The sequence below is a fragment of the Phascolarctos cinereus genome, unplaced genomic scaffold (assembly GCF_003287225.1).
Source record: "Phascolarctos cinereus isolate Bilbo 61053 unplaced genomic scaffold, phaCin_HiC Scaffold_5;HRSCAF=322, whole genome shotgun sequence".
Classification (NCBI taxonomy): domain Eukaryota; kingdom Metazoa; phylum Chordata; class Mammalia; order Diprotodontia; family Phascolarctidae; genus Phascolarctos; species Phascolarctos cinereus.
The window spans coordinates 447,223,673-447,251,594 of record NW_027555958.1 but is presented as its reverse complement, the minus strand read 5'-3'; the positions used below and the strand labels follow the sequence as shown (position 1 = coordinate 447,251,594).

The window sequence follows — 27,922 nt, the reverse complement described above, 5'->3', positions numbered from 1 at the left end:
CAATTCTGCATAGCTCATAGAGCACAGCGCCTTCTCTGATGAGGGCACACCATGCTGGGTGGTCCTGTGCCAGCGTCTCCCATGTCTCACTATCAATTACAAAGTTCTTTTTTTTTTTTGGCTAGGCAATGGGGTTAAGTGACTTGCCCAGGGTCACACAACTAGTGAGTGTTTTGTGTCTGAGGCCAGATTTGAACTCAGGTCCTTCTGAATCCAGGGCCAGTGCTCTATCCACTCCACCACCTAGCTGCCCCCAATTCCAAAGCTCTTAAGAGTGGCCTTGAATCACTCTTTCTGACAACCATGTGAGCGCTTGTCCTATATGAGTTCTTCATGAGATAGTCATTTTGTCCTTCTCTATAAAGGTAAAGGAAATAGATTGTCCTGTGATAATCACAGGGAGGTCTCAGTCATTGCTGGCAAGATTCTTACCACAGTCCTCCTTAATAGGCTGATCCTTCACCTGGAAGCCAGTGTGGCTTCAGAAAGAGCCAAGGAACAGCTGATATGGTGTCTGATGCTGGACAATTCCAGGAGAAATGCCAGGAGCAGAACAGAGGTCTGGACACAACATTTGTAGATCTGACCAAGGCCTTTGATACTGTCAGTCATTAGGGCTTATGGAAAATTATGTCAAAATTTGGTGGCCTAGGGAAGTTGATTAGTATCGTACCCCCATTTCATGAGGGCATGCTTGCTTGGGTTCTGGATGATGGACAATGATGCTCTTGGGCTTTCCCAGTCACCAATGGAGTGAAACAAGGCTGTGTGCTTCCTCCCATGCTTTTTAGCATGATGTTTTCAGCCTTCAATAAGGATGAACACAACATCAAGGTCAGATACCACACTGATGGAAAACACTAGGGTGAAGATCAACAGAGACAGAAATAGGCATTTGTCAGATAGACAGACAGACAGAGAAGACAGGAGAGGGGCTTGGGCACCCACAGACTGGTGTCTGACAGCAGCTTCTCCTTCTAGACCTTCTAGACTGCTAGACTCACACAGTCTGCCTCCTACTTAAAGATCTCAGGGCACAGGGACCCTGCACTCACTTGCTCAAAGGAGAAATTTCCAACAGACCTAGAAATTCCCACCCTCCCCATATTTTAAAATCCTTGAAACATATTCTGGACTATTCCCTGGGAGGTTGCACTGGGTGGGTGAATCCGCTCCCCTTTCATTTCCTTCTGCTTCCTTCTAGCCAGAAAAGTTTCACCAAGGGCCAGATCCTCCAGAATGATAATGGTGGGAATTCTGGCTCTGAGATCTTGAACCTTGAACCCCTCTGGCTATAAAATGGAGCTAATGAGGCCCCAGCTACTCTCCAACAGGTTATGGGGGGGGAGGTGAAAGGAAGGTATGGGGAACCTTTGTAACCATAAAGGGCCCTAGAAATTTCATCAATGATTGCCAATGACTACCCTGAGTCCAGGTTGTTTGCCCTGGAGGCCTCACATTCCCCTTTCTCTCTGGCCAGCATCATTCTCCTTCTCTTTGGTGTCACAGAGAGGCCACCGTGAAGAAGGGGACAGGAAGGATGGCACCCACTCCTCAGGCTGCCCCGGGTTCAAGACTCACTTCTCACAATACTGCCTGTGTTACTCTCTGGTGTAAAAGGAGAAAGCTGGAGTAGGCTATTTCCGAGAGACTTTCCTGCACCACCAGTCTAGAGCAGACCTTCTCACTCCAGCCTAGACCCCTGAAATAGCTTTCTCACTGTTCTCCCTGCCTCCGGGGACCTCCCAGGTTCTTGATAATAACCTTGGATCAATTTCAGTGATAGCACCCTAGTTTAGGTCCAGGGTCACTCAAACAAGTATTTCATGAGCTCCCAGACTATTTGTGCCTAGCACAGAGAAAGCCACTCCAGGGAGTACAAATGCTAAGCAGGGGTGGAGAGGCCATGTCCGTGGGATGGTGGGGGTGGGGACTGAGCCAGGCTCCACGCTCTCTCGGCCCAGCTCAGGTGTCAGGTGGCACCAACTCTACAAGTGGGAAAGCCAGCTTCCCTTCTTTGCCCGCCCCTCCCATCCCCAGGCTCATCTCCCATGGCTGGCTCCACCCACTCTGGGCTGCTCTCTGCATTTCCCCAAGGCCCAAGGGACCCAAGGACACCAAGCACCCTTTCCCATGCATTCATCCTGCTTATCATGTAACATTCTCACAGAATTGAGCCTAACCCGCACCTGAACACGAATTCCCTCTACAACATCCTCCAGGAGGAGTCACCCGGCTTCTGATTGGAAACCTCCAGGGATGGGGAGCTCACTGCCTTTCCAAAACAGTCCCTTCTACTCCTGGCCAGCCCCTAGGGTGAGCAAGGGTTTCCTAACACTGAGCCTGAACTGAGTTGGCCTCCTTGAAATTTTCACCACCCCCTCAACTGTCCCTGGGCCTGCCTTCAGGGGCTACTTGATCTGCCAGGCTGATCTTTGTTCCACATAACAGCCCTCCCCACCTTCCCTTCCCCCACCAAGCACCAGAATGGAAGCTCCCTGAGGGCAGGGCCTAGCTCCCTTTTTTTCTTTGTACCAGGTGGTGTGCCAGGCCCATAGTAGGTGATTAATCCACTGGGGACAAATTCACTCTCTCCAGTCTCTCCCCATGCTCCAGGCCTTGCAGGACTCGAACTCGGCTCCCTATTCCCTTAATTCCAGCCATCGTGCTGACTCAGGCTGACCTGGCCGGTTCCTTCTTGGAAGTGTTTTTGAGCCCAAATGTTACACTTGCTGTTATTTATACTTACTGAATTTCCCCTTCCATTCTGCTCAGCCGCTGCTACTTTCTATTTTCCAGTCCTGACCCAGTGCGTGTCAGCCATTCCTCCCAGCCAGCGGGGCATCAGCAGCCTGTCTGATGAGCCTAGATTCGAGTCCTTGAGAGAAATGTTGGGCTTAGCACAGGGCCTGGGATGCAGTAGGTGCTTAATAAATGCTGAGGGACTGACTTAATGAGAACCTTGGGTGAGCCCCGGCTCTGGGTGGCACCTGCGGTTGCGGGCTCTTAGATGATAGCTGCAGTGTGATTAAACTGTTACTTATTACTATTAATTATCCTTTTTAAAAGTGCCAACAGGGCTTGGGTTGCATTGGCCCAGGGAGCTCCCAAGCGGCACTGACCCCCTGCCTAAAGGGACAAGCCGGAGCAGGAACACGAGGACGCAGGGAGGGAGAGAGGCGATCTGCGGCGGGGGGGAAGAAGTTTCCCGGTCTGAGAGACACGGGAGTGGGGGAGGGAGAGCGGGAGGTGCGTGGGGGCAGGGGCGCTTTGTCCCCTAACTAGAGGAAAGTGCAGAGTCATGCAGAGCGGGTGGATGCCGGGAGAGCGGGAGGCAGGCAGGCAGGGGGGAGGAGGGGCGTGGCTTCAGGCAGACCGGCCCGCCTCCGCCCGCCCTCATCCTCTCGCGAGATCAGAGGCTTATAAAAGCGGTGCCGGGCGCACCACCCTCGCCTTCTCCAGTGCGTCCTCACGTGTTCCTGTTTTCTCCGAACTAGTCCGCGGAGCCTAGCTGGTGAGGCCGGGGAGCGGGCGGAGCGGGGGCCCGCATCCTCCGGCGCTGTGCTACCCCTCTCCGGGCCGCTGGGGGCGGCCGGGGAATCTCGGGACGCCCTGGGGAAGGCGGTGAACGACCCCCCCCCAAAGGCCGCTGATTGGCCGACGGGGTTACGTGCCCCACCCGGGGTGGGGGCGTGTTCGGGAACCTTCGGGTGGGCGGGCGGGCTTTGAGGTTCTCGCGCCAATATTGGGTTGGGGGAATCGAAGCCGGGGCCCCAAGGCCCCGTGGTTCAGGCGGGGGCCCCTTGCCCCCAAACAGCTTCTTCCACGGACCCCCACAGCTTCGGAGTTACATTCTCTATTTTGACAGCCGAGGAAACTGAGGCTGGGAGGGGAAGTGAAGCGCCCTGGAGGGGAGGGGCGGATGGCGGCGATACGGTAACTTGCCTGCCCCCTCCCCGTCATTCTCCCTGATGCTGCCGAGGAGGCGGCTCTCCTGGGTGTGGAGCGGTGCCTGCGGCAAGGGGTGCCCCCCGTCTTGTGTTCGTCAGGCAGGCGAAGAGACCAGTCGGGAACACCCGGTTCTCGTGTGCCCTCGGGCTCATCTATAAGCCTGCGAGGGCTTCCCGCTGCCCCTAGCCTCAGTTTCCTTCTCTGTAAAAGTGGGCAGGACTGGCCTCCTAGGATCGTTAGATGATGGGGGGCAGGCTGTGGACCCGAGCCACGGGCGGAGGTGTGGTTGGCAGGAGTGGGGCGCGCTGCACCCCTGCTTAGGAAGCCCGTGTAAGTAGGTGTCCGTCCAGGGAGATGGTGCTGGGGGGGGGCGGTATTGGAGCATGGACCCTCAGCTTTTATATAAAGTAGTTTCAGAAGGGGAAGAAGTGAACCTTACTCGGAAGGGGATGCCCCCTTGTCACTCTCTGCTTTCAGGCAGCTAGTGTGGTTCAATGGTTAGAACGCTGAGCCAGGAGTCTGGAACCCCTGAGTTTATGTCTGGCTCAGACCTTAGCTGTGACCCTGGATAAGTCACTTAGCCCCTGCCTGCCTCAATTTCCTCAACTGTAAAATGGGGATAATGAAACCTCAGCACCGATCTCCCCTGGTGGTTGTAAGGAACTGATGAGATAATAGTTGTAAAGCATTTGCAGAGTGCTTGGCCCACAGTAGGTGCCATAGAAACCTATTCTCTTCTTCCTCTCTTGTGGTGGATGAAACAGTGAGCGACCCCTGGGGGTGAGGCTGGTGGGCTGATAGGGCAGCCCTGCAGGACACACTGGGTAGAAGAGGATGCAGGAGGCAAGTGAGGGAGGAGAGGGTAGGTGAGGGTTTCCAGTGCCTCTTGGCATGGAAACAGCAGCTTCTGCCTGGGTGTGGAGTGATGAGTTTCTCAGAGTGGAAATCAGTTCCGCTTAACTCCTTATCTCTACTTAGTTCTGACTAGAATTTCCAACCTAGGCACAAGGGCAAAACCACCCATCTCTCCTCTTTTTCCTGGGGACTGGCTGGTTTAGGAGAGGGCCGTAGAGTAGCAGCTCTTCCCCGTGAGAAGTCTAGTCTAGACGGCACAAAACCCTGCTGCCAAATCTGGCTGTTGAGAACTGCTCAGCCCTGGGAAGTTGACTCCTCTGAGTCTGGAGGGGACTGCTTGTGCTTTGGACGGCAGCCAAAGCCATTGTTTTAAGGAAATCAGTCATTATTTAAATGACTAGCCAGCCATGCTGTATGTGACCAGGAGGCAGAGGGCTCCTGGGGCAGTTAGATGGTCCTGGGTCTCTGCTAACTTGTCCACTTGGTGGGTGAGCCTCTCTCACTGCTCCCTAAAAGTGAGCAGCCTCAGGCTGTCTTAGGAATGGGGTGTGGCTGCCCACTTGGAGAGGGAAGCTGAAATCACCTCTCTGGGCAGACTGCTAGTTTTCCAGCCTCATTCAGCTTCTCTCTTGGCCCCCAGTTACTGTCAACATGGCGGCGGGAAATGCCAAGATTGGGTACCCAGCCCCCAATTTCAGAGCTACAGCTGTTATGCCAGATCGGCAGTTCAAAGACATCAGCCTTTCCGACTACAAAGGTGAGTTGAATTGCCTGAGCCCGATTTACATTTCATGATTGACGAAATCTCAATAACAAAGGCAGCTTTGTGCTGTTTCTGCCCAGCTCTTTTTACTTCCCATCTGGGGCAGGGTGGTGAAGTTCCCCCCAACTTCTTTTGATCTGTGCTTATTCCTGGAGAGGATAATACTGTGGCCCTTCCCCTTCCCTCCCTGTGTGCCTCCAGTTCTGATATCAAAGGGCCTGGGATCTCCTCTTATGAAATGACTGATGCTCAGATACCTTGGCCAGCCTTTCCTCTAGGGACTCATTTGGCTTGGGAAGGTGCTTTCCTGAAGTTTGTGCCTTGACTGAGCTCTCTTCACTGCCCCTCCCCCCCAAGGGTTGATGTAGGGGTGCAGTTGGGTTCCAGGATGGCAAAGGCAGAGGGCCTGGTCACTCAGGCCTGCTGGATTTCCTGGGTCTCAAGAGTGTTCAGGTTCCTTTGCAGCTGCATCTGCCTTTATTCAGAGCTAACCCCCATGGAAGCTGATGAGCAGAGAGGCCCAGTAGGGTTGGTTCTGGGCCTTGTGGACCACGGCTGGTTGGCAGAGGGAGGGGTGGCTCTCATGCCCTTGCATATATATATGTACTCACACCTCCCTGCCCCCAGAGCAAAGCTCCCACGAGAGTGCCAGCTGTCCATGATGCTGCCCTCCTCCAGGCACTGAGGAACAGGACGGCCCTGGCAGATTTGTTGGGATAAACAATGTTCCTATTGAGGTTGGCTTTCAGAGGGGACACCAGATGCTCGCCTAGCCTCACTTCTGGCTTACAGAGCAGCCTTGAGCCCTTGGACTTGTTCTTCCAGCATGACTCCCCTGGGGTAGAGCCAAGCTTGGTGCCAGGGCCACTGGCTAGTTTGAAGGCAACCTTGTAAGCAGGTATTATATACTTGAGAAGGAGTGAGAGCTAGCCCCGCTTATCTTCTCTCCAGGTGGAGTCTGCCTCAAAGAAGTGATTTTTTTTTTCCTGTTAGGTGTTCCAGGAGTAGCTTAATAGGGAGCACCTGCCTGGGCTCCCTTGCCCTCAGTGAAGTTCTTGCCATGATGTGTGTCACTGGTCCCAGACTGAAACCTGGCCCAGCCTTCCTTTTTCTGACCAGGCCAGTTATGTCAGCACAGGCTGCTCAGGTGGTTGGTGCTGCTTCCTTTCCCCATCTCAGTCTCTGAGAATTGCAATCAAGTTCGTTAGACTAGAAGTGGAGGGGAGCCATGGAGAGGTCTTGGGGGGCTACTGAAAGGTTGGTCCAGTGTCTAGGTTTCAGTTTTACTAATCCTGCTTCCCTAGCACCTTGACTGTGGTCACCTGAGCCTCAGCTCTTTCTATAAAGGAAGAAGATCCTGCTTGTATCTACCCAGTTAATAGGATTTAGCTCTCATTCCCTGGGGTGGCTGAAGCTCCTGATGCTGGCGGAGCAGGTGGAGCACCTTGCCAGGGAATGAGCCCATACAGGTGTGGGGAGAGAAGGCAGAGAGCAGTGTTTTCACAAGGTGGGATGCACTGAGGCTAGGATAGGCGACAAATAGCCCGATACTCTATCCTTGGCCAGGTTAGGACTTGTAATTTGTCTGTACACTGCACAGCATTGCTCTTGGGTGGGAGAATGCCTCGGTTTCCTCCTAAGGAGAATTCCTTGGGAAAGGGCCACTTGGGTCTGGCCTCTTGGGCCCTTCCGTGGGGGTGGGATGGAGATGTGTGATGTAACTGCCAGTTTAGGGTGTCCAGGTCACTGGGGCCAAACCAGGTGACCTGAGCTCACCAGTCTCCTTTTCCCATCCAGGAAAATACGTTGTGTTGTTCTTCTACCCCTTGGACTTCACATTTGTGTGCCCCACGGAGATTATTGCATTCAGTGATCGAGCTGAAGAATTTAAGAAACTCAACTGCCAAGTAATTGGTGCTTCTGTGGATTCACACTTCTGTCACCTTGCCTGGTAACTGTCTGCAAGTGGCTAGCCTGGGCCTTGGGAGCAGTGGGAGGAGGGCCAGGCTTTCTTGAGCACTGACTGTATTTCCTCGTTAATTGAAGCAGAAACTTCACAGGTGCTCCAAATTGGTCTATCCATGAGAAAACATGTCTGCAGTGCCTTCTGTGTGCCAAGCACTGAGAGTACCAGGAAAGGCAAAAGCCATCTAAAGGTTCAAAGTCTAATGGGGGAGACAGAATGCAGAGGATGTCCTGCCTCAAGCAGGGTCTAGACACATACCTGAGAAGTGATTTCATTGGAAAGGGGAACTGGGAGAATTTCCCTGGAGAAGGGAGGATATGAGCTGACTCTGGACGTACAAGATGAGGAGGGGGGTGGCTGAGAGTGTCTTGAGAGCAGGCAGGGCTTTGCTGAGAAGGGGATGCATACATGGACTGGCGCTGGCTAGCGAGGTAGTTCTTGCCCATTAGATTTATAAGCAATCTTAGGGCAGTTGGGTGGAGTTCTTTGTCTTCCTTCAGGAGGTCAACTGTCTGAATGAAAACTTGTCACATCAGTTCATTTGCATTGTGTTTCTTGTTTCTTATTCTTCTCCAGGGTCAACACGGTCAAGAAGAATGGTGGACTGGGAGCTGTGAATATCCCATTGATGTCTGACCCCAAACGAACCATTGCTCAAGATTATGGCGTCTTAAAGGCAGATGAGGGAATTTCATTCAGGTGAGCATCACTCTAAGTTGTGGTTGGGTGTTTCCTCCTGTAGTTCAGCCTCCTAATTCTTAGGCCTCTCTGGATGCTGGCGCCTAGAAAGGAGAGGTCAGTGTGGTACTTGGGACCTATTTCTCTGAGTTCAGGAGTGTTAAAGGCCAGTTCTCCTGATACCAGCCGGCTTCTTTGGTTCCAAAACCCTGAAGTGGAGGATTGGTCCTAGCTAGGTGTCTTTTCTTCCTTGTTAGGGGTCTCTTCATCATTGATGACAAAGGGGTCCTTCGCCAGATCACCATCAATGACCTGCCTGTGGGCCGCTCTGTAGATGAAACTCTGCGGCTTGTCCAGGCCTTCCAGTTCACAGACAAGCATGGTGAAGGTAAGTCTTAGAGAGGTGAAAGAGAGGGGAGAAGCCCAGGTAGACAGATGGAGGAGGGGAAGGCAGCCTGCCTGCGAGAAGGGCGAATGCCACAGAGGGAGGGGACAAGGTTGGGCTTTGTTTTTAAGCACAGAACACAAAAGGAGTAATGCCTGCTTTGAAAAGTAGAGTGAGCCCAGTGATGTATCCAGTCTCATTCTAGGGGGGCAGAGCCAAGATGGTGGCCTGAAAGCAGTCTCATTCTACAATGAGGTTTGGGCGTCCGGGGTACTCTGCTGTCTTCCTTGTTATTTACTTAGGTAAATGCATGTGTTGCTGTAGGTAGAATTGTGTACCTATGGTATAAAACTGACAAAAACAGACTCAAAAGGGAATGAGGTGTCTGATCCTTGAGTTGGGACAACTCAGGACCCTGGGTTGGAAGCTTCCCAACCACTTAGGGAGTGGTATGGTCAGAGAATGGCCTGAGGGGATGGATGACCTCCAGTGCCTTATCTTACCTTGCTGGGCCCTGGGCTGTTGGAGGTAGAAATGAGCTTAACTGTACATGTGAAATTGGGAGATTTGGGAGTACAGCTTATCAGCCAGGTAGCAAACCTTGCTGGGCTGATGGGGGCTGGGGAGGATAGTAGTAGTGGCCTCCACTGAAATGAGTACGTTTTGAGCAGAAGTTAAGGTAATTGAAACTTGTCCGTGACTTTTTTTTTAAAAGACAATTGGGGTTAAGTGACTTGCCTAGGGTCACACAGCTAGTAAGCTAGCTTCAAGTGTTTTTGGTCCGAGGCCAGATTTGAACTCAGGTACTCCTGACTTCAGGGCTGGTGCTCTATCCACTGCGCCACCTAGATGCCTCCTATCCATGACTTTTTCCTGTGCATTCTCACTTAGCCATGACAAATGGAGGGAGGAGAGGCTCTCTTCCCAGAGTCTTAGGGCACTACCTTTCCCTCCACTCCCGTTATGTTGGAGGGGGAAGGGAAAGGCTGTCCCTCCCATCCTGTAACAGCTTCAGTGAGCAGGGACCCCAGGTGGAGAAGAGCTTGGCTTCCATGAATTTTCATGATTGTGATCCTAGCCTGGGGGGAGTGAAGGCAGGTTGGATGACAGAACCAAGTGCTGCTTCTGACCTTCTGTGGCATATGTCACTGACTGCCCCTTTTTGCTTTTTCTTGTTTCTAAAATTTTCTGACTTGACTTCTGGTATATCCCTCTGAAGATAGAGAAGGGAAAGGTTTTTTTGTTTTTGCTTTTTGGTGAGGCAATAGGGGTTAAGTAACTTGCCCCAGGGTCACACAGCTAGTAAGTGTCAAGTCTCTGAAGACCGATTTGAACTCAAGTCCCTCCTGACTCCAAGGCTGGAGCTCTATCTGCTGTGCTACCTAGCTGCCCCGGGGGGAAAGGATTTTTAAGGATTACCAAGGAAGACCTGGTAGGTGCTTTGGAGGCATCTTCTCATGTTCTTATAGAGGCCCAAGGAAGGGCAGGGGGGACCTGTCAGAGGGTTCCCAGGTCATGGCAGGCCTGAGCACCTGGAGAGTGATCCCAGCTGGGGGTTGTGGGGGGTGGGGTGGCTCCTTGAGGCTCTGGTGCTTCTGATTCCTGAGACCTTGGGCTATACTTGTCCAGAGGCAGAGAGAGGACAGAAGGTCTTCATGGAAGCAGTTGGAAGGAAGGGAAGCCAAGGAGATAGAAGGAACATGGAAAGTTTGACCCTCCAGTCTGTTCTTGCCAGCTGGCATTTCCCCACCCCCACCCCCCAGCTTTTCTTCAGCCCTTCTTCCTTGCCCTAAGGCATGAGTCTTGTTTTGTAGCCAGAGAGCAGTAGTTGAAGGAGCTAGGGGCATTTAACCAAAGGTGGCCATGGTTGGCAACACAGCTCACGGGTGTACAGAGGAGTTAGATGGGGCGTCTTCCCAAAAGGGAGGAGGAGGCGGCTTCATTTGAAGGGCCTGTGTTGATGTCTGTGCACTCAGCCCATTCCTCTGAGGACTTTTTAAAAGGCCTTGTCAGGACAGCTAGACAGGAGCCTGAGGAGGTGGACAGTTCAGTTAGGAATTACTCCTTTTTTTTGGATTTGTGAACTTGCTAAGGTGTGTTACCAGTTCAGAAACACTAGTATTAAGCTCTTTTGTTCAGTCCTGTCAGCATTTGGGGATTTCTTGGCAAAGGCACTGGAATGGTTTGCCCTTTCCTTCTCCAGTGGACTCATTTTTGTCAGGCAGTCAGGCTAGTGGTTTGCCCAAGGTCGTGCAGCCAAGTGGTGTTTGAAGCTGGATTTGAACCCTGGTCTTAATGACTCCAGGCCAGTGTTCTGTCTGCTGAGCCATCAGCTGCCTTCAAGTTCTAGGCTAGCATGAGATGCTTTCTAAGGTCTCTTCCAACTTTTGCTTCTGGGCACTCTGAAGAGTGATTTGTGCTTGGTGTTAGCACTGCTGGGAGGGAGGTTCCTCCTCCCACCAAATCTGTGGCCCTACTTTTGTGCACAAGGTGCAGCTGTGAAGGGCTGCCTGGTGAGCAAACAGAATCTCTACCTGGTTCCTTGGGAGTGAGCAGTGAATTCTCCCTGGCTTTGGAGAGCAGGAAGGTCACCGAGATGGTCACTCTTTTGTCTTTCAGTGTGCCCTGCTGGCTGGAAACCGGGGAGTGAAACCATCAAGCCCGATGTTCAGGGGAGTAAGGAATACTTCTCCAAGCAGAACTGAGCTGCTCTCTGCTGCTGTGGATGTCTCTCTCCCCCCCCCCCATAGGGTCTGCCAGCTCACTAGCCACCGTCTGCTGGACAAACATGCTTGATCTTCCCCAAGCTTCCAGCTAGAAGGCCTTCACAGAGGGAGTCCACACAGGGTGGGCTAGCTGGGCATGCTCTGTCCCCATGGGGCCTGGCTCATTCAGCTCATTCCTCCCTCCCTCAGGGCAGCAGCTAGCTGGCTGAGCCTGCTGGGTCTTTCTCACTCCTGATGACTAAGTACTGTGTTGATGACCAAGTGCTGTGTTCACAGTGTTTGTACCAGAGTCACTCCTTTGGGCTTGAGCCCATCTGATGTTTTGTAGCTCTATTAAACTTGTCCTAAGGAAAAAAAACTGGTGTGTGGGACTTCAGGTTATGCAGATGCAACTTGACCTTGCTGGGTGTATCTGAAGCAGCTGGAACTCATCCTCTTTGCATCTCAGGGAGGGAAGGGGACGCACCACGAGGACCACAGCCCCCAGGCTAGAGGGAGCCATGTGCATTGGCTGCTAGTGAGGCTGGGCTGAAGAGGGAAGGTGGGAAGGGAGGACAGGCCCAGCCTGTCTGGAAAAGATCAGCTATGTAGAAACAAGATATATACAGTACATACAGGAGATAATAGGCAAGACACTAATTGCAGGTGAGATGAATTCTAGGGAGGGTGGACAGCCAGTGAAAGTGCATTGGGAACCTCAAGGCAGCCAGCACCACTGGGCTGCAGATTTTGGGGGGTGGGGGCAGGGGAGTTAGAGAGGGAGAGGCCCAGTTTATGAAAAGCTTTGAATGCTAAATAGTCCTATTTGACCCATTCAGTAGGCAGCTGGAGAGGCCAGAGAGGTTTGAGCTGGAGAAATAAGTCTGGGAATCCTCTGCATTGAGATAACTGTGTTACTGATGAGATCACCTTAGGGACATTGTATAGAGGCAAAAAGTTGGAACATCTGGGTAGCAGGAGAGCTGCCAGGGACCTTATATACCCCAGGAGAGGAATGGGAAGCAGAAGGAGACTAGGAATTCTGGTATCTACATTAGTATTTCTTTCCCAATTATGTTGGATCCCCAGGAAGCTAGGCTGGGAGGCCAGGGCAAGAAGGGGGAGTGGGCTGAGCCCAGCAATTAAAATGGGGATTGCTGGCTTGGCCTCCTAACTAAGCATCTGGCTAGATGGTGGTATACCACAGCCCCTCTTCCTGTCTGGTCCAGAGCTGAAGACACTCAGATCCTTGTTCATTACCACCCCAGCCCCAAATCTGTGGAGAGTAGCACCTTCCCTCTGTAGTATCCACCAACACTATTGATAAGGCCTTGAAGACTTGCAAAACACTTTATATGTCTTGATGCTCACACTTAAAACAAAATGGTTTACACTCCAGGTAAAACAATTTTAAGTGCAGCTCTTCCTTGGAACAAATGCTTGGAAAGTCAAGGTCACAGCCTGACGGGCTGCTCCTGCCCCAGGAAGGAGGGTAGTTAGGGCATGGTCTTCTACCAGGCCCACAAAAGAATGCCACCCTCTAGGCAAGATCCTTGGCAAAGAGCAATTGCACGTGTAGCAGGGACTCAGCAGAGCCCATAGGACAAACTCTAGCTTATAGGAAAATTCCCCTAGGGATAAGATGTCTAGGAAATCAATCAAACTCACCCTCAAGGAGAATGAGCCTATTTGGGGGGTGGCAGTAATGACTGGGATTAACTGATATGCCCAGACAAAAGGAAGGTCCGAGAGTCACCTCACTGAAACCAGGAGAGTTGATGACCCAGTTATGGAGACTGAGGAGTCTGTCAGAGGCTCTTCTAGCATTTGCCAGCTTCAGCTCTGACACCTGACAGCAGTACCAACTGACCACCCAGAACCTTCCCTGAACGAGCAGCTAGAATGCACGACTGGGGGGAAGGGGGAATGAGATCCGAATGGTCTGACAAGCATGGCCCCCCATTTCCGTGGCACTTCAGCCCCTCTTGGAGGGAAAGAAAGGAAGGTCAGGTTTATGACTGCCATTTCACACATGAGGAAATTGAGGACCAGTAGTAAAATGGCTTCAAGTCTCAGGAGCTCACTGCCCTAGCCCAGTGGCTAGGGAAATAATTTCCTATTAATTAAAATCAAGTTGTGCCTGTCCCTTCTTTGGCCCTTGTCTTCCAAACCATAACCAGGCCTTTGTCATAAATAAGTGGATAGCAGCTAGGTCTTGAGAAGGAAGGGGACTAGGTCCCCTGTGGTACAGTAGCAAAGACCCTTCTAGGAGCAGCCCGACCCCCTCCCCAACTGGAGTCCAGTGTCTCTCTGAGGAGGGCCCCCAAAGACTTGAGGGGACCTGGGGGTGTGTCCTTGAGTAGCTCCAGCAGGTGTAAGCGCTGGGCAGGGGGTGCTGAGAAGTAGGCCTTCTGTTCTTCTGAGTAGCGCTCCACAGGGTCCACAGCATCCCTGTAAGTCCAGTCTCTCCAGTGGAAGTTGAAGTTTTCCAGCAGAGCAATGCGGCCTTCCCGGGTGGGCACACAGTCAAGAGGTGACAGGCGGGGCAAGTCGGGCACTTCCACCCCTGGGAGCAGCACCACCCCCCGAATGGCAAACCAGCCCCCATATTGAGGGTGGATACACACGCCAGCAATCTTCTGTGGGAGAGAGGCAGGGAAGATGTCTGGAGACTGAATCACAGGACATAAGCTGCTCCTCATCCTTGACCCCACTCCCTGGGGACATCAGGAAGACGCTCCCATGGCCAAGCTGGGAGCTTCAGTTATTTATTCTTTAAAGTGAAGGCTTGGAGATGACCTCCAGGGCCTCAAATCCCATAATCCTCAGGAATGAGATCCAATTTACTTCCAAAGCATTCCTCCCTGAGGACGGGGCCACCCCATGGGCTCCTGGAACCAGGCCCCCTCACTGCCTCTGCCAGCCCAGAACTCTTCCATGGTACCCCCTGGCTTTCCTGGTATTTAGGCCCCTCACCACCTCATTTCAGTTCACTGACATTTTCTCTGCCTAAGGTGTGGCTTGGGGAACAGAATCCCAGTAACCCAGGTGAGATGTGACCAGGGCTATCCCTTCCCCATCCTGACCCTCACTTCATTCAAAGGGGCAGACAGGCTGGGGAGGGATGCAATGAGGAGAAACCAGAACACAGGAGTGGGGATTAGGGAGGTAGAGGCAGGCAAGAACAGAGACTTGGGCCAGGATTCTTGAGTTGAAGGCTAGCTTCTCATCCCAGCAGGGCTGGCTGGAGAACTTTGCAGCAGTGATCTTAACAGGATGCCCTTCCCTAACCTCAAATCCCCAGGCCTTCCCTCCCACCCTCCCTGTTCCAGCTGGGGTGCCTTGTGGGAGTTGGTCCTTGCTCCCCACCTCACTAACCTTGTCTCCCCAGGGGTCAGACTCCACATCTTGCCGCTGGTAGTAGTAGGCAGCCCCTGCCACGTGTGCAGCTGTCTGGGCCAATATTTTGGGGCGCCGGTTTGGGTGCATGTCATAGTCCGTGATGATGTCCACCTTCTGCTCTGGAAGGCTCTGAGACAGGGACAGAGATAGGGTCATCTCAGCATAAACAATGGTCTCCTTCCCAACTGTCTGGGAGGACCCCCTGTTCTGAGGTGAAGGGCTTAGGGGGCAGAGGAGTGCTGATTATGGTCTGATTTTTGTCCTGGAAAAGGCTGGCAATGGGGGCAGGGGCATGGGATAGTCTTTGGATAGCCAAAGGTTGGAATTCTGGGGCTCCTAGAACCTTCCAGGGCTATGGCTATGGAATAAGCAGGCCCAGGTGGTGGACAGGTGGCACAGGTTTGAAGAGGGACAGGATGGATGCAGCAAGGCCAGGCTGGAGGTGGCTCAACTCACATTAAGGACAGGGGGCCCTGACATCTGGAAGGGGCCTTAGAGACCACCTGGCTCAGGGTCCAGATTAGGGAAGACACTTCCTTGGAGCCCCACAGGAGGAGGTGGAAGAGGAGCAGGGGCCTTGGTCTTACCTCCTGAAGGTTGGTGAAGTGGTAGGCTACACACTGGTCCACAGGGTCCTTCAGAGGCTGCAGGTGGGCACTCTGCAGGAAGGGCTTGAGGGCTTGGTCAAACATGGCGGGAGTACTGAGGACCACGAAAGCAAGTGTAGGCCCAGGCAGGGGCAGCTGGAAGGCCGGAGGCAGCAGTGCATTGTACCATCCCACCTGGGCAGAGACAGGCAGGGTATGCTCAAAAGAGATACAGTGTCCAATGCTACTTACTGTATCCCCATAGCCCCTCTACCCAGCCTTGGCCACCAACAGAGGCCACCCAGCGGCTCAAGTGATCCTCTCTGTGAGGTCAAGTAGCACTTGGTGAATTTATTTGGCACTGGCTAGAGGGAAGGAGGAGTCACATCTGCCCACAGACCTGAGCTGAGTGGCCCAGGGCCAGTACCCTCCTCTCTTAGAGCCTCCTCTGTCTTGCAGCACTCCCCTTTACAGGGCAGGGCTGTAACACACCTCAGGTCTCAGGTTTCTCAGCCCAGTGCTGGCTGTCTGCCCTCAGTGGGGGGGCTGGCAGGAAGTAGCAGGGTCAGTGTCAGGTTAAAAATGCAAGGGCTGGGGCAGCTAGGTGGCACAGTGGACAGAACACTGGCCCTGGAGTCAGGAAGACCCGAGTTCAAATCCCGCCTCGGACCAGACACGTGACTCTGGGCAAGTCACTTAACTCCAACTGCCTTAAAAAAAATTTTTTTTTTAAATGCAAGGGCTGGTCCTGCCTGGAGAGTGAACAGGAGACAAATACCGCAAGAGCAAAGTCACAGCTCAGAGAAGGGGAGGTACCTTCCCAGCCCCACAGCTAAGGAAATCAATGCCAATAAAGTCAAAGTCAGCACCAGGCACCATGGCTTCTGTCTAATTGCAGTCAGAAGCTCTGGATTTGGGCTATGATATCCCCAGGAATTTTCATTTGGGTTTTTCCAGACAAGACCAGTGAATGCTATTTACATTTTTGCCCTCCCATTCATTCTGGGCAGCTTTCTTCTTCTTTTTTTTTTTCGGTGAGGCCATTGGGATTTAGTAACTTGCCTAGGGTCACACGGCTAGTAAGTATCAAGTGTCTGAGACCCAATCTCGAAGCTCTAGCCCTGGAATCAGGAGGACCTATCTACTGTGCTGCTCCTCTTTTACCATTTCTTGTCCAAGCTCTGGTTTTGGTTGTGGCTTTCAGAGAGCCTAATTATCTCTTCTTGATTTGTTTAATATGAAGTACTTAAATTTTCTTCTATTTTTTTTCCCTGTTTTTTGACTTTTGGAAAAAAAAACATTTCTTACTGTCTCATGAAGTCATTTGTTTGGTCCACTTTAAGTTTCAAGGAGTCTGTTGCTTGGGTAAGGTTTTAGATCTCTTGTGCTAAGCATAAGCAGTTAATTCTCCTTCCAAGTCTTTTCCCACAATTCTCATTTCTTTTCCAATTGTCTTCTCTAGCACTCTCTTTTCAACTATACAATAATTTCTAACTTTTCAAAATGGCCTCCTTTATTTCTTCTAGGAGTTCTAAGGTTTTTGATGCTTTGCTTGCAAGTGTTTTGGAGTCATTTTATTTTTCTGAGTTAAGTGTCTATTACTATAGTTGGTCTTTGCGGTGGGAGTCTTTTTTTCTTTGCCCAGCCTTACTTCTTTATTTGGGACTTTGTGTCAAGGCTAGATTCTACACACTTCTGGAAGGACTGTTTCAGCCATGCTGGGTCCTGTTTCATACTCTCTTGGGTTCTGTACTTGCTTTCTTTGGGTATTCAGTGCTGTGTTGTTCAAAGATCTCAGAAGATCAGGGTGGAACCCAGCAAGCTCTCAGTGCACCAGTGCTGCTTGATACAGGGTTAAGTCTGATCACTGCCCCTTGATTTAAGGTTTATAAGCTCCTGACCACAGTTTGGGTCTGAGCAATACAACTGTAGGACTGCCCCTGGTTGCAGCTCCAAGCCTCTTAGCTAGCTGGAAGGTTCTGCAGGTTCAGCACAAATTACAGGACCTGAGCTTCCTGTGCTGGTTATTCAGGCACAGGCTCCAGATGGGGGTGGAATCTGAGAACTGGCTGTAACTGATTGTTGCTGTTATGGCTCCTGGCCAGTGGCTGCCTTGTTCTGCCATGCTGGGTGCAAGCCCACTCCGTACCAATCTGCATTGAATCTGCGACCTGGCGCTGGTGTTTGAGCCACAAAGCTGTGGCATGGCTTCTGTTCCTGCTCCCTACGGTATCCGTCTGGTCCCTGCTGGATGGTGCCCAGGCAGCTCCCACTCAGGTCAGTCCTGGTGCCCGTGGGCTCTGCATGGTGTCCTAGCTGGTCCCTGCCTCTAGTCACCACAGCCGTCTGTCTCGTGCTGCTGTGCGCACCTGGCCTGGAAAAACGACTCCCTGCAAATGCTCCTTAGATCCTGCCATCAGTGCATGAGAACTCTCCCTCCGACCTCTGCCCACCTGGTTGGTCTCCTGGCTCAGTGTCAAGGTCAAGGCCCTGATGGACACGTGGCTGGAGTGGGCTCAGGATCAAGGTCAGGACCAGTAGCAGCACCAGATTCTGCGGAATTCACTGTTACAGTCTGTGCTAGTGATGGGTCCCACACCTGGTGGACTCGGGGTTAATAAGTGTCTCGCCCCCTCACCCCCCTCCTCTCTCCCCACCCTGCCGTCCTGGGGCTGTCTGAAGGTCAAACGAACTTTGGCCAGACCCAAGTCGGGCCAGTCCGGGGCCCAAGAGGACCAAAGCACACCGTCAGGGAGCCCTCCAGGACGCTCGGTGCACCCCACAACCGTTCCTTTCTGCAAGCCAAATCCATTTCCATGCGTGAGTCACGTGCGGGGCCGCGCATGCTCACCTGGAAGGGGTGCACCTCGAAGCCGAAGGGTTCCAGCGTGGCCCGGATCCGGCGCTCCAGCTCAGCCACCCTCGGCTCCATAGTGTAGGTGCTGGGTTCCTGGCTGCCCGCGCAGTTCTGTCCACAGCTCCCACGGGGCGCTGCGGCGGGCTCGCTCCCTGCTGGGATATGTAGTTCGTTGCGCAGACGCGCAGTGCCAACGGCTTCGCAGACCAGCGGCCTGGCCTTCCTGGCAGGTTACGCGGCTGGCGAGTGGGGCGCGCGCACGGCCTGCTGGGAGTCGTAGTTCGAAAGCCGTGACGAGCCCGTTGTGGCTGCGGGAGGCGGACTCGGTGTTCCAGGAGGCCCCGCGGCGGCGCCGGCGCGCTAGGTTTGAATCGGGTACTGTCGGCGGGGGCAAATCAGGGGCCATGGCACCGGTGGCTGGGGGCCGGGCAGTGGCGGAGGAGGCGCTGGCGGCGGGCTCCGCGCTCTGGGGCCCAAGCTGACTCCCGTGCGACCCAAGCCCCGGCTTCCGCGGCAGCCCCGGGCCGCGCCCCCGCCGCCGGCCCCGCCTCCTACTCTGAGAGTCTCGGCCTGGCTCCGAGGCAGGCCCGGCCTGACCCTCGGAGAGCCCTGCGCAGCTCGCTCGCTGCTGGGGCCAGGCCCGGCACCCCCGTCCAGCGCCGCTCCCTGCCTGGAGCCCTCGGGCCCCGGCTGCGGCCAGACACCCTCCGCCCTGGAGCCGCCGCGCCCGACACTGTCCCCGGTGTCTGAGGGCTCCAACTGGGCTGAGAAGCTCGACTCACTGCTGCAGGTCACCGATGGCAATGTGGCCCGGATCAAGGTGGGCAGCCATGGGTCGCGCTGCAGCGTCGTGGAAGCGCCGGCTGCTTCCGCGGGAGTCTCTAGCCCCATGGCCACGCCCATCCTGTAGGCCCGCCCCATCCCGGGAGCCTGGCCACACCCCGGGCTAAAACCTGCGTCCAGCCGCGCCTCTGGGGTGGAGCTTCAGGGCAGACCACTCCCCTACCGCCAGGCTGGTCCCTCCCCTCCTGGGAGCCCTGACCTCAGCCCCGCCTCCTAGGACGAAAGCTCTGCTAGGTCCGGGCCCTCCAAGCCTTCTGGGACTTCTGGGGAGGCCGACCAAGGCCCCAGGATGGGCTGTAGCCTGGCCATGCCTCACTCTTGGCCCTGAGCTGGAGTTGGCCCCCCACCCCACCCCGCGTCCCCTCTGTTGAACCCTAAACCTGACCCTCCCCCCAGCAATGTGCAAGTGGGGTAGTAGTGAGGGTCACTGCTCTGCTATCCCAAAGACCCTCTGAGAGCAGGACTCCGGCCTTGTTGGTGAGGATCTCCAATGCCCTTTTCCTGGGAGACTCAGAGGTCACAGGCCTTAGATTTGGGATCCCACCCTCCCAAGTCTTTAGTTTGCCAGTTTGCATGTCCTTGGTATGAGCTCTTACCTTCTTTGGTCCTCCATTTGCTCACCTATAAAATGAGTTGGACCAGATAGCCTGGGAAGCCCTTACCAGCTCTAGTGCCGTCTTTCTTTTCTTTTTTAACATTACATAACTTTTTTTAAGAATAGGATTTCCTCTATTTTTAGTACTTTATTTTTCTCCACTTACATGTAAAAACAATTTTTAACACTGTTTTTAAAATTTTAAGTTTCAGATTCTCTCCCTTCCTCCCTCCCTACCCACCACTGAGAAGGCAAGCAGTTCAATATAGGTCATACATGTGTAGTCATACAAAACATTTCCATAATAGTCACGTGAATGAAAACAGACAAAAATAAACTCAAGAAAAATAAAAAATAAAAAAGTAATCAATAAAGTTATTTTCATTTCTTTCCAGGGTTTGCTTCTATAAGAATCACGGTTGTCTTAGATCACTCTATTGCCGCAGCTCTGGTGCTTTCTAAGCCAGGGGATGGTGGCAGAAGCTTAGGAGAACCCAGGTCATGCTCCTGGGAGCAGGATCTGACAGTACTGATGGTTACCTTCTTGCTTTTCCCTTCCTGCCCAGCAGCAGCGTCTCTGCCCCCTTGGTGTCTCTTCACCTGGCAATTGTAAGTGTGTTACCCTCCCTACCTTCACATGCCAGCCCATACGCTTCCCTCTGGCTCTTCCACTGGTGGTCATTTCCTCCCATCCTCCACCCGAAGGGAATCTGGCCACCTCTGCTCCCAGGCCCCAGGCCTCGTCTTTCATTTGGGAAGGGACCTGGTTCATCTGGTCCAGTCTTGGTTTCATCTCTTGCCTTCTGCAGCCAGCCTGGCTCCTTCTGGGTCCTGGATGCCTCATTCTAATCCTGAAGGGGAACTGCCTCATCAGGTCTGGACCCTGGAGCCCCACCCTGAGGGGCAGGGCTGGGATGACGCCTGCTTCACCTTGTCGATGTGGGATGAAATTAACACTCTTCGGAGCCAGCTCCGGACCCAGGCTCAGGTGCAGTTGGGAATGTATCTGGGGTGGGGGGGGGGTCCTCTTGCTCCTCTGGAGCCCAGGGAGACCCTTTTCTTCTTGACCTGATCCAGGTGACACTGCTGATGAGTCAGGCCGTACAGGGCCTGATGGAAGACAGGGAGCGTCAGAGATGCCAGATTGATAAGCTGGAAGGTAACCCCAGGAGGCAGGGCCCCCACAGTAGGCGTCCCTCCCTGAAGTCCGTGACAGTGCCCTCTAGGATGGTCCCCCACCATGGGAAAGGGGAGCGGGGGTTGGAGGGCAGGGATGACATCCCCCTTGCTGCCCAGAGGAGCTAGGCCGACTGAGAGGGGTTCCTGATGGGCGAGCAAGATTGGAACAAGGAGTGGAAGACCTGAACTCAGAGCTGCAGAGCCTGCGTCGGCAAGTGCAGGCCCGTCCCAGGGAAGCCAGTGTGACTGCCCTCTTGCACCAGGAGCTGCAGAATGAGTGAGTATTTGCCTTCTGGGACCCTCCCCCCCCACCCCGGTGGCCTTTGACTGGTTCTGACCCCAGACCTTTCACAAGAAGTGTGATGGTACCTCCCAGACAGTCTCTCTAGCATAGATTTGGATGGTACTTATTCTCTGTCCTCTGCAGGGAGGATCGGGATTGGCAGGGTGGTCTCCTCCCTTCTTCCCTGGTATCCTGCCTCACTGACCCTCTGACCCTTCCAGTCGCCAGCTGCTGTGGGAGGAGTATGAGACCGTTCGAGGGGAGCTGAAGCTTCTTCGGGACCAGCTGGGTGAGGGGGTCTCCCTCCCTTCCCCATCCTCTCACATCCCCTCCCGTGAGACTCCTCTGGGGCCTATTGGGAGGCCTCTTCTCCTCTAAGAGTGTGTGGGGGGAGGCAGGAGGCATTGTGAGATCCCAGCTGGCCCCAGTCAAGTCCTAGTCTGGCCGCTTAGCTGCCAGTGTGACCGTGGCCGAGCTGTTCTCCCTCTTTAGGCGTGAGTTTTCTTACTGGGCCCCCCATCCTGGAGAGCCTGGGAGAACACGCACATCTTTCATTCATTCTTTCACCAAGCATTTACCAAGTGTACATGGGTACGTGTATCACATTCTGTGATAAGGACTAGGCCAGATACCAAGTTATGTAAGACCAGGACTCTGCTTTTCAGTGCCTACAGTCCACAAGGGACATGTAAGCCCGGAGCATAGGCAGCCATAAGTGTGGCAGTGAGGGACTGATGACGGGGAGGGAAATGGACTGGAAGGAATGATTTAGGTGGAGAGGGGACAGGAAGGGCGTTCCAGGCATTGGGAACAGCCTAAGCAAAGACCTGGAGGCTGGAGAGCACAGTATGGGTTCAGGGTAGGAAGTCCTTGTTGGCTGCCCAGGAGCATGTGCAGAGGAGAGGAATGCCATGTGAGTCACATAAGGTTAAGAGGGCTTTAGTTCAGGGCTTTGAACTTTCCTTGGGAGGCAGTCAACTGAAAGTGTTGAAATGGCTGATACGGTTGGCGTACTGAGGCCTTTACTGAAGGGGGAGAGGGCAAGCCTTCATCACTTCTGTCTGGGGATCGTCAGGTGCTCAACTCCATCCATTCAAAGTAAACATGCTTCCTGAGTGAAAGAGTGAAGCACTAAAGGGAAGGAGAAGAGAAAGGAGGGGGGGAAGAAGGGGAGGAAGGAGGGGAGTGAAGGAGGAGGGAAGAAAAAGAAGAGAAGAAGGAAGGAGAGGAGAAAGGAGACTGGAAGGAAGGAAGGAGGAGAGGTGGGAAGGGAGGAAGGGAGGAGGGAAGAAAGAAGAGACGAAGGAAGGGAAGAAGGAAGGAGAGGAGAAAAGGGAGACTGGAAGGAAGGAAGAAGGAGAGGAGGGAAGAGAGAAAAGGAAGGAAAGAGAAAAGAGAGAATGGAAAGGAGGGAAGGGAGGGAAGAAGGGGAGAAAGGAGAGGAGGGCAGGGAGGAGAGAAGGGAAGGGGGGGTTAGAGAGGGGGGGTTAGGGAAGGAGAAGGAAGGAAGCTTCTCCTTTCCCTCTGCCCCATCCCTTCCCCTAGTCTGTTGCTGACCTTCTCCTTCTCCTTCAGGCCAACAGCAGGAGCTGTTGCTGAGACAGATGGCGGACACCAGGCAGGCTCAGGGGAGGAGCTGGAAGGTAGGTGTGCATTTGAAGGCTCCTTATCCTTGGCAGGGGGTCATCTCTAAAAGGCATCTTGAGATGGGGCTATTCATTCTACTTTGGACCAGCTCTGATGCTTTTTCTACTATCCAAATAGAAGGGTGGGGTGCCCTGGAGAAATGATCTTGCTGCCCCCCACCCCAGCAGCACCCCTTTAGGGGGCTCCCTTCCTGCCATCCCCTAAACTCCCCCCCACCCCACCCCAACGGGCCCAGCTCATTGAGAGCGTTGTGGGGAAAGAGGGGGAAGGGCCTGAGTGAAGGGAAAGTTCTGTGGTCATTACCACCTGGCGGCTGTGCCTGGGCAGGTGCTGGAGCAGGTACAGAGCGATCAGGAAGGCCACAGCAGGGCGGTGGACGCTGCCAGGGTGGAGGCCCGGGATGTTCGGCGGGAGATCGATCATGTCAGGTCTGAGGCCCGGCTGGGGCTGGGAGGTAGTGGGTCTGCCCCTCCATTCAGGGCACAAAGTGCCCCCTGCTCCTGGGTAGGGGCTCAGTAAGGAAAGAGATAGGGTCCCAGTTGTTGACCTGGCTTTGGAGGTTACTGGATTCTCTTTTCCCTGTATAGAGCACAAAGTTGGGTTTCCTGCACCTCCTTCCACCCCCCGGGGTCCCCTTTGCTCCTACAGGGCCTAACGCATAAACACTACAAGAAGGGACAGGCAGGAATAGAGGCAGAATAGGGGCCCAGGAGAACAGCCTGGGAGGGGTCTAGGGACAGAGGCCTTGGCTCCTAAGCCATGTCCCTGCTGGAGAACCAGAGGGAGGGAGGTGAGGCTTCTTTAGAAGAGTCTTGCCTCAGATCCCAGACTTGTGAGGAGGAAGCTGGCCCCACTCTGAGCTGCTGCCTGCTGTCAGCAGACCTCCCAGACCTGCTTCTTTGGGAGGGAAGGGGGAGCTGTACCTTTATTCTGGTTTCACAGGTGAGAAAGGGAAGTTTGCCTGGGCTCATGCAGCTGGAAGGAGTTTGGTCCTGGCTTTGAACATGGGTCTCCTAGTCCTCTATCCAGTGCAGGGAGGGAGTAGGTACCATAGTGAAGAGAACCGAGTTCAAATCTTGCCCCCCACATTTGCTAGCTGTGTGACCTCCAACTCCTCATCTGTAAAATGGGGATAACAACACCCGTCTCCTAGAGTTGTGAGGTTCAAATGAGATAATATTTGTAAAGCCCTTTGCAAATCTTAATGTGCTATGGAAATGCTGTTGGTATTAGTATGATTAATAGTAATGTTGATGTCTCCTGCGCCTTCTCCTCCCTCTCCCTCCAGGAGCTTCAGTGCCTGGTGGAGTGGATGGTTTGCTTGCCTAGGGTCAGGCAGACCTGCCCCTGCCCTGTGTGACCAAGAGCAGGCTGCTTCATCTTGGGAGCAGCTCATAAAACCTACAGTTAGACGATTAAGGTCGAGTGTGTGGGCAGCTAGGTGGTGTGGCGGATAGAGTGCTGAACCCGAGTTCAAATGTGGACTCAAGCACTTGCTAACTGTGTGGCCCTGGGCAAGTCACATAGCTCTGTTTGCCCCAGTTTCCTCCTCTGTCAAATGAGCTGGAGAAGGAGATGGCAAACCACCTCAGTATGCCTGCTATGTGCTGGGCACTGTGCTAAGCCCTGGGGACACAAAGAAAGGTAAAAGCCAACAGCTCCTCTACTTTTTACAAGAGCACCTTCCTGTTTATCAAAGCTGGAATTCTTATTCCTCGTTGCAGTCTATCCCTCCCCTCAACCCCCATGGTTTCTGTGACCCTCACTTCCCATTTAGGAGAAACTGAGTCAGATCTGGATCAGGGTGAGATGTACAGAGCAGTGTTAGAGAAGATGGGGACCCACAGCCTGTGAGGCTGTGATGGCATCAGGCTGTGACTCCTTCCCCAGGACTCTACTGCCTGACCCTGAGGGCCCCACCTAGGGCCATGGTGTGTTCTTTGCAGGCCCAGATTCGAGGGGATCCCCCACCCCGGCCAGACTCCGCTATCTCTAGCTCTGATCTGAGCCTCCCAGACAGTGATAGCAGCTGGGATGTACCTTCTCGGGAGACAGGTGGGTGAGCTTGACTAGGCCTGGAAGCTTCTGCGTTCCCTCCATGCCTCCTGCACCCACCCCCAACCACTGTCGTTGGGGCCAAACATACTTAACTAACCTTCCCACCTGCTTCTTCCACCTTAGAATTGATCCTCTTCCAGGCAGGTTAGGCTTAGATCATCTTTTGGCTCCAAGGCAGTGGTCATATACTCTTTCCTCTCCATCCCTTCTCCTCATCCCCGAATCTATCCCTGGGGAGCTTTATGGCCCAGAGTACAGGAGGTGCCTGAAGCCGCCACCTGGGCCTGCCCCTCAGCCATGCCAGCAGACCTCCAGAGCCACACTGAATCCAGCACGGAATCCAGCACGGAGCCCAGCACCTCCATGCCTCCTGTAAAGGGCCCCCAGACATCTGACCAGTCGAGCAAGGCCCCAAGCTGCTCCTTCGTGACCTCTGAGTGGGCTGGCTAGCACTCCGTGCCTTGGCTTGCTGGAAACCAAAGGAAAGGCCTCTGGGCACTATGAAGCAGCTCATTTCCAGCAGCCTCCCCTTCCTCAGGGGCCTTAAGAGGCTTCCTCTCCCCCCAGATTTCTTGGGGGGCTGCTGCCCCCACATCCCTGCACGCTGCTCATGGCTCCCCTCTGTTCCTCCTCATTCCCTCCTTCTCCCTTTCCCTTGTTCTAAAATCTGGAATAAAAAGTGTTAACTCTCTCCTTGCCCACTGTAGTCTTTAGAGAAGGTCCCCTCACCCAGGGTGTAAGCTGAACCCCAGCATGGCAGGTGCACAGCAAGTCTGGGGGGATTCAGTGGGTGGGGCTTCATTTCTCATCCATCCTGGGCAGATTGGAGTAGGCCCTTCCCAGCCCCTCCAGCTGCCTTCCATCGTCAGCTCCCCCTCTAGGGTTGGGCCTGGTTGAGAGAGTCTCTCTCCACATCAGGCTATGGGATTCCTGGGTGGCCAGCGTCAGGAAGCATTACCCCAAGCAATGAGAGACTAAGGCTCCAGGCCAGATGTCTAGACTAAGCAATGCTTAGTGGTCCCAGGATCCATGGGACAGGTACCAGAATGGGGGTGGCAGAGTAGGCCTGAGGAAAACAGCCCGACAGCTGTGGGCCCAACGGGGTCATTCCACACTCCAGATTAGGAGGCATGAGGAAAGTTACTTGGAACAAGTGAAAGAAGGCTTCAGCAAGAGGCCCAAAGGAATCCTGTGCTTTACCAGGATGCGTAGGAGGAAGGGAAAGAAGGACCATTAGGGAGTCTTCCCATGGAGGGGAGTGCTGTTGAGGGAGAGGCATTTAAGTCAGGTCAGAAGAAGAAGAGTTTGGATGGCAGCAGATGATGCCTCCTGAGGAGGGGTACTGAGACACCTGTTTGTCAATTGGACGTTCCCAGAGTTCTGCCTTCCTGGGTCACATGTATAGGACTTGACAGAGGGCTTGTCAAACCTGTTGGCTGGCTAACCACTTTTTAGTGATTCACAGACACACATGTTGCAGCCAATATAATTCTAGACTTCATGCCTATGGCTTAGGAAGTCCTAGCTGGGGAGCAGGGGCATAGGTTGTGGTTTTTTTTTCTGCTTTAGAAGACTGAGGCAGCTTTGGGGAGTGAATGGCAAGCTGAAAAGGTGTTATCTGCAATGGATTTGGTATTCTGGATTAAAATACAGGAATTCTGGGCTCCTGGGGAATTGAACATATTTATCTGGAGTCTTGTGAATCTAATCCAAAAGGCTTAAAATAAAGAGAGGGAAGGGGTGGGGAGTGAGGATGGGGGTGGGGGGTGGAATGGCTGCCATTACCTACCACCAAACTGAAAGACCAAGGAAAGAAGGCGCTATAGCATAAAAAGAGCAGTGGAGATGTCCAGGAATTCCCAGGAGTGGGTAATCAATCCTGTGATACCAGGCTATTGTGTCTCTACGAAATCCCATGTGCTCAGGGGCACTCACTGGCCGAGAACCTAACCAGAGGAGAGCCTGGAGACTGGGGAAGCAGGGACCCTCCCAGTTTGTCTCCTGATGGACAGGTGGACTTTGTCGAAAAAGAGCAGGATAGGGAAGGAGGGGTGATGGCCCAGCAGCGTACCTTAAGAGATGCTAAAATGAGGAAACCCGGTCAAGACCTCATTTGTACAAGAGAGCTTGGTTGGTATCCTGATGCTAATCTGGCCACTTCCTGGTGGGGGAGCCATCACAAGTATTTTACAGATAAGGAAACTGAGGCCCATGGCAGGACAGTGACTTGCCCTGGGGCTCACAAGTAGGACGTGTCCGAGGCCAGATCTGAACTCCTTTCTGAAGGCGGTGGGGCCTGGGCTCCAAGACCCCTTGTGAGGTTCAGGCTGAGGCAGAGCCAGAGCCCTTTAGGCGTTGGCTGAGCTGGGAGGCCGGACGCCACTAGGGGTCACTGTGGCTCTGTCCGACGACCTTGCCTCTGGGCAGCTTCTAGCGGGGGAGGACCATTCCCGGCAAGGGTGATGCCCTCTGTTTGGGTACCCTTGTCAGGCCTGAGGTGCCGGCAGTTTTGGCACACAGGTGTCACTTTTTGGGGTGGGAAGGCCCAGGGAAAATGGACAAAGCTGAAGGGCCAGGAATGACTTTTGCCCCATTTGTGTTGGGAGACAAGGCCCTTTAGAAATCTTCATGGTGTCAAATCATGCAGAGGCAGCATAGAGAAGTGTAGACTGCTGGACTCGGAGTCAGGGAGACCTGGGTTCAAAGCCCACTGTGTGATCCTGGATAATTCATTTCCCATTTTGTGGCTTGGTTTTTTCATCTGTGATTTGGCTTGATGGTTTCTGCCAGCCTTCCAGCTCTAAACCTGGAGCCTATTAAGGGAAAGTGCTTCATTAAGTCAAGGCAGTGAAAGGTGAATGAGGTAGAGACAGAATCCAATGTTTAGGACCCTGGGTTGGTTGATCCTGTGGAGTTCTGGGGTTACAGGGAAGAGGAGGTCTTCCTGATTATCCCACCCAACTTTTCCTAGGGTAGGAATTGCATCTGCAACCTCCCTGGGCAGCTATCTGGGCATCTCTGCGGATGGAGAACTCATTGCCTCACCAGTCAGCCTGTTCTACCTTAGGATATCTTTCCTTCATAAGATCCTTAAAATAGAGCCAGTCACCCAGTCCATTCCCTCTTCAGCTGGGAGATGTGCCATGTCACAAGGCAGAGCCAGGATTT

The 27,922-nt window shown here is 53.5% G+C and overlaps 3 protein-coding genes across 3 annotated transcripts; 2 read left to right on the top strand and 1 right to left on the bottom strand.

Annotated features, from left to right (window-relative positions):
• The first annotated feature begins 3,406 nt into the window (after positions 1-3,406).
• PRDX1 (peroxiredoxin 1) lies at positions 3,407-11,682 on the top strand. Its single transcript, XM_020987590.2, has 6 exons — positions 3,407-3,514; positions 5,447-5,563; positions 7,367-7,520; positions 8,112-8,234; positions 8,471-8,601; positions 11,218-11,682. Exons 2-6 carry the CDS (start codon positions 5,458-5,460, stop codon positions 11,301-11,303), a joined length of 600 nt encoding a protein of 199 aa, XP_020843249.1. The 5' UTR covers positions 3,407-3,514; positions 5,447-5,457; the 3' UTR covers positions 11,304-11,682.
• A 952-nt stretch (positions 11,683-12,634) lies between these two features.
• On the bottom strand, positions 12,635-18,310 carry MMACHC (metabolism of cobalamin associated C). Its single transcript, XM_020987589.2, has 4 exons — positions 18,144-18,310; positions 15,293-15,487; positions 14,682-14,834; positions 12,635-13,942 (listed from the first exon to the last, which is right to left on the bottom strand). The coding sequence occupies exons 1-4, from the start codon at positions 18,222-18,224 to the stop codon at positions 13,535-13,537; spliced, it is 837 nt and encodes a 278-aa protein (XP_020843248.1). The 5' UTR covers positions 18,225-18,310; the 3' UTR covers positions 12,635-13,534.
• Positions 18,144-25,445, top strand: CCDC163 (CCDC163 homolog). Its single transcript, XM_078156607.1, has 10 exons — positions 18,144-18,227; positions 20,157-20,196; positions 20,397-20,575; positions 20,665-20,746; positions 20,884-21,043; positions 21,271-21,383; positions 22,625-22,692; positions 23,024-23,124; positions 24,621-24,751; positions 25,050-25,445. Exons 3-10 carry the CDS (start codon positions 20,423-20,425, stop codon positions 25,202-25,204), a joined length of 963 nt encoding a protein of 320 aa, XP_078012733.1. The 5' UTR covers positions 18,144-18,227; positions 20,157-20,196; positions 20,397-20,422; the 3' UTR covers positions 25,205-25,445.
• The last annotated feature ends 2,477 nt before the right edge of the window (positions 25,446-27,922 follow it).

Excerpts from the sequence above, each read along its gene's own strand:
- MMACHC (XM_020987589.2), bottom strand. The coding sequence starts at position 18,224 with ATGGAGCCGAGGGTGGCTGAGCTGGAGCGCCGGATCCGGGCCACGCTG. Across the intron at positions 14,835-15,292 it reads ACTTCACCAACCTTCAGGAG|AGCCTTCCAGAGCAGAAGGT; the intron begins GTAAGACCAAGG and ends TCCCTGTCTCAG. Across the intron at positions 13,943-14,681 it reads CTGACCCCTGGGGAGACAAG|AAGATTGCTGGCGTGTGTAT; the intron begins GTTAGTGAGGTG and ends TCTCTCCCACAG.
- PRDX1 (XM_020987590.2), top strand. The coding sequence starts at position 5,458 with ATGGCGGCGGGAAATGCCAAGATTGGGTACCCAGCCCCCAATTTCAGA. Across the intron at positions 7,521-8,111 it reads CACTTCTGTCACCTTGCCTG|GGTCAACACGGTCAAGAAGA; the intron begins GTAACTGTCTGC and ends ATTCTTCTCCAG. Across the intron at positions 8,235-8,470 it reads GATGAGGGAATTTCATTCAG|GGGTCTCTTCATCATTGATG; the intron begins GTGAGCATCACT and ends CTTCCTTGTTAG.
- CCDC163 (XM_078156607.1), top strand. The coding sequence starts at position 20,423 with ATGCCTCATTCTAATCCTGAAGGGGAACTGCCTCATCAGGTCTGGACC. Across the intron at positions 20,576-20,664 it reads AGCTCCGGACCCAGGCTCAG|GTGACACTGCTGATGAGTCA; the intron begins GTGCAGTTGGGA and ends GACCTGATCCAG. Across the intron at positions 21,384-22,624 it reads ATCCTCTCACATCCCCTCCC|GCCAACAGCAGGAGCTGTTG; the intron begins GTGAGACTCCTC and ends CTTCTCCTTCAG.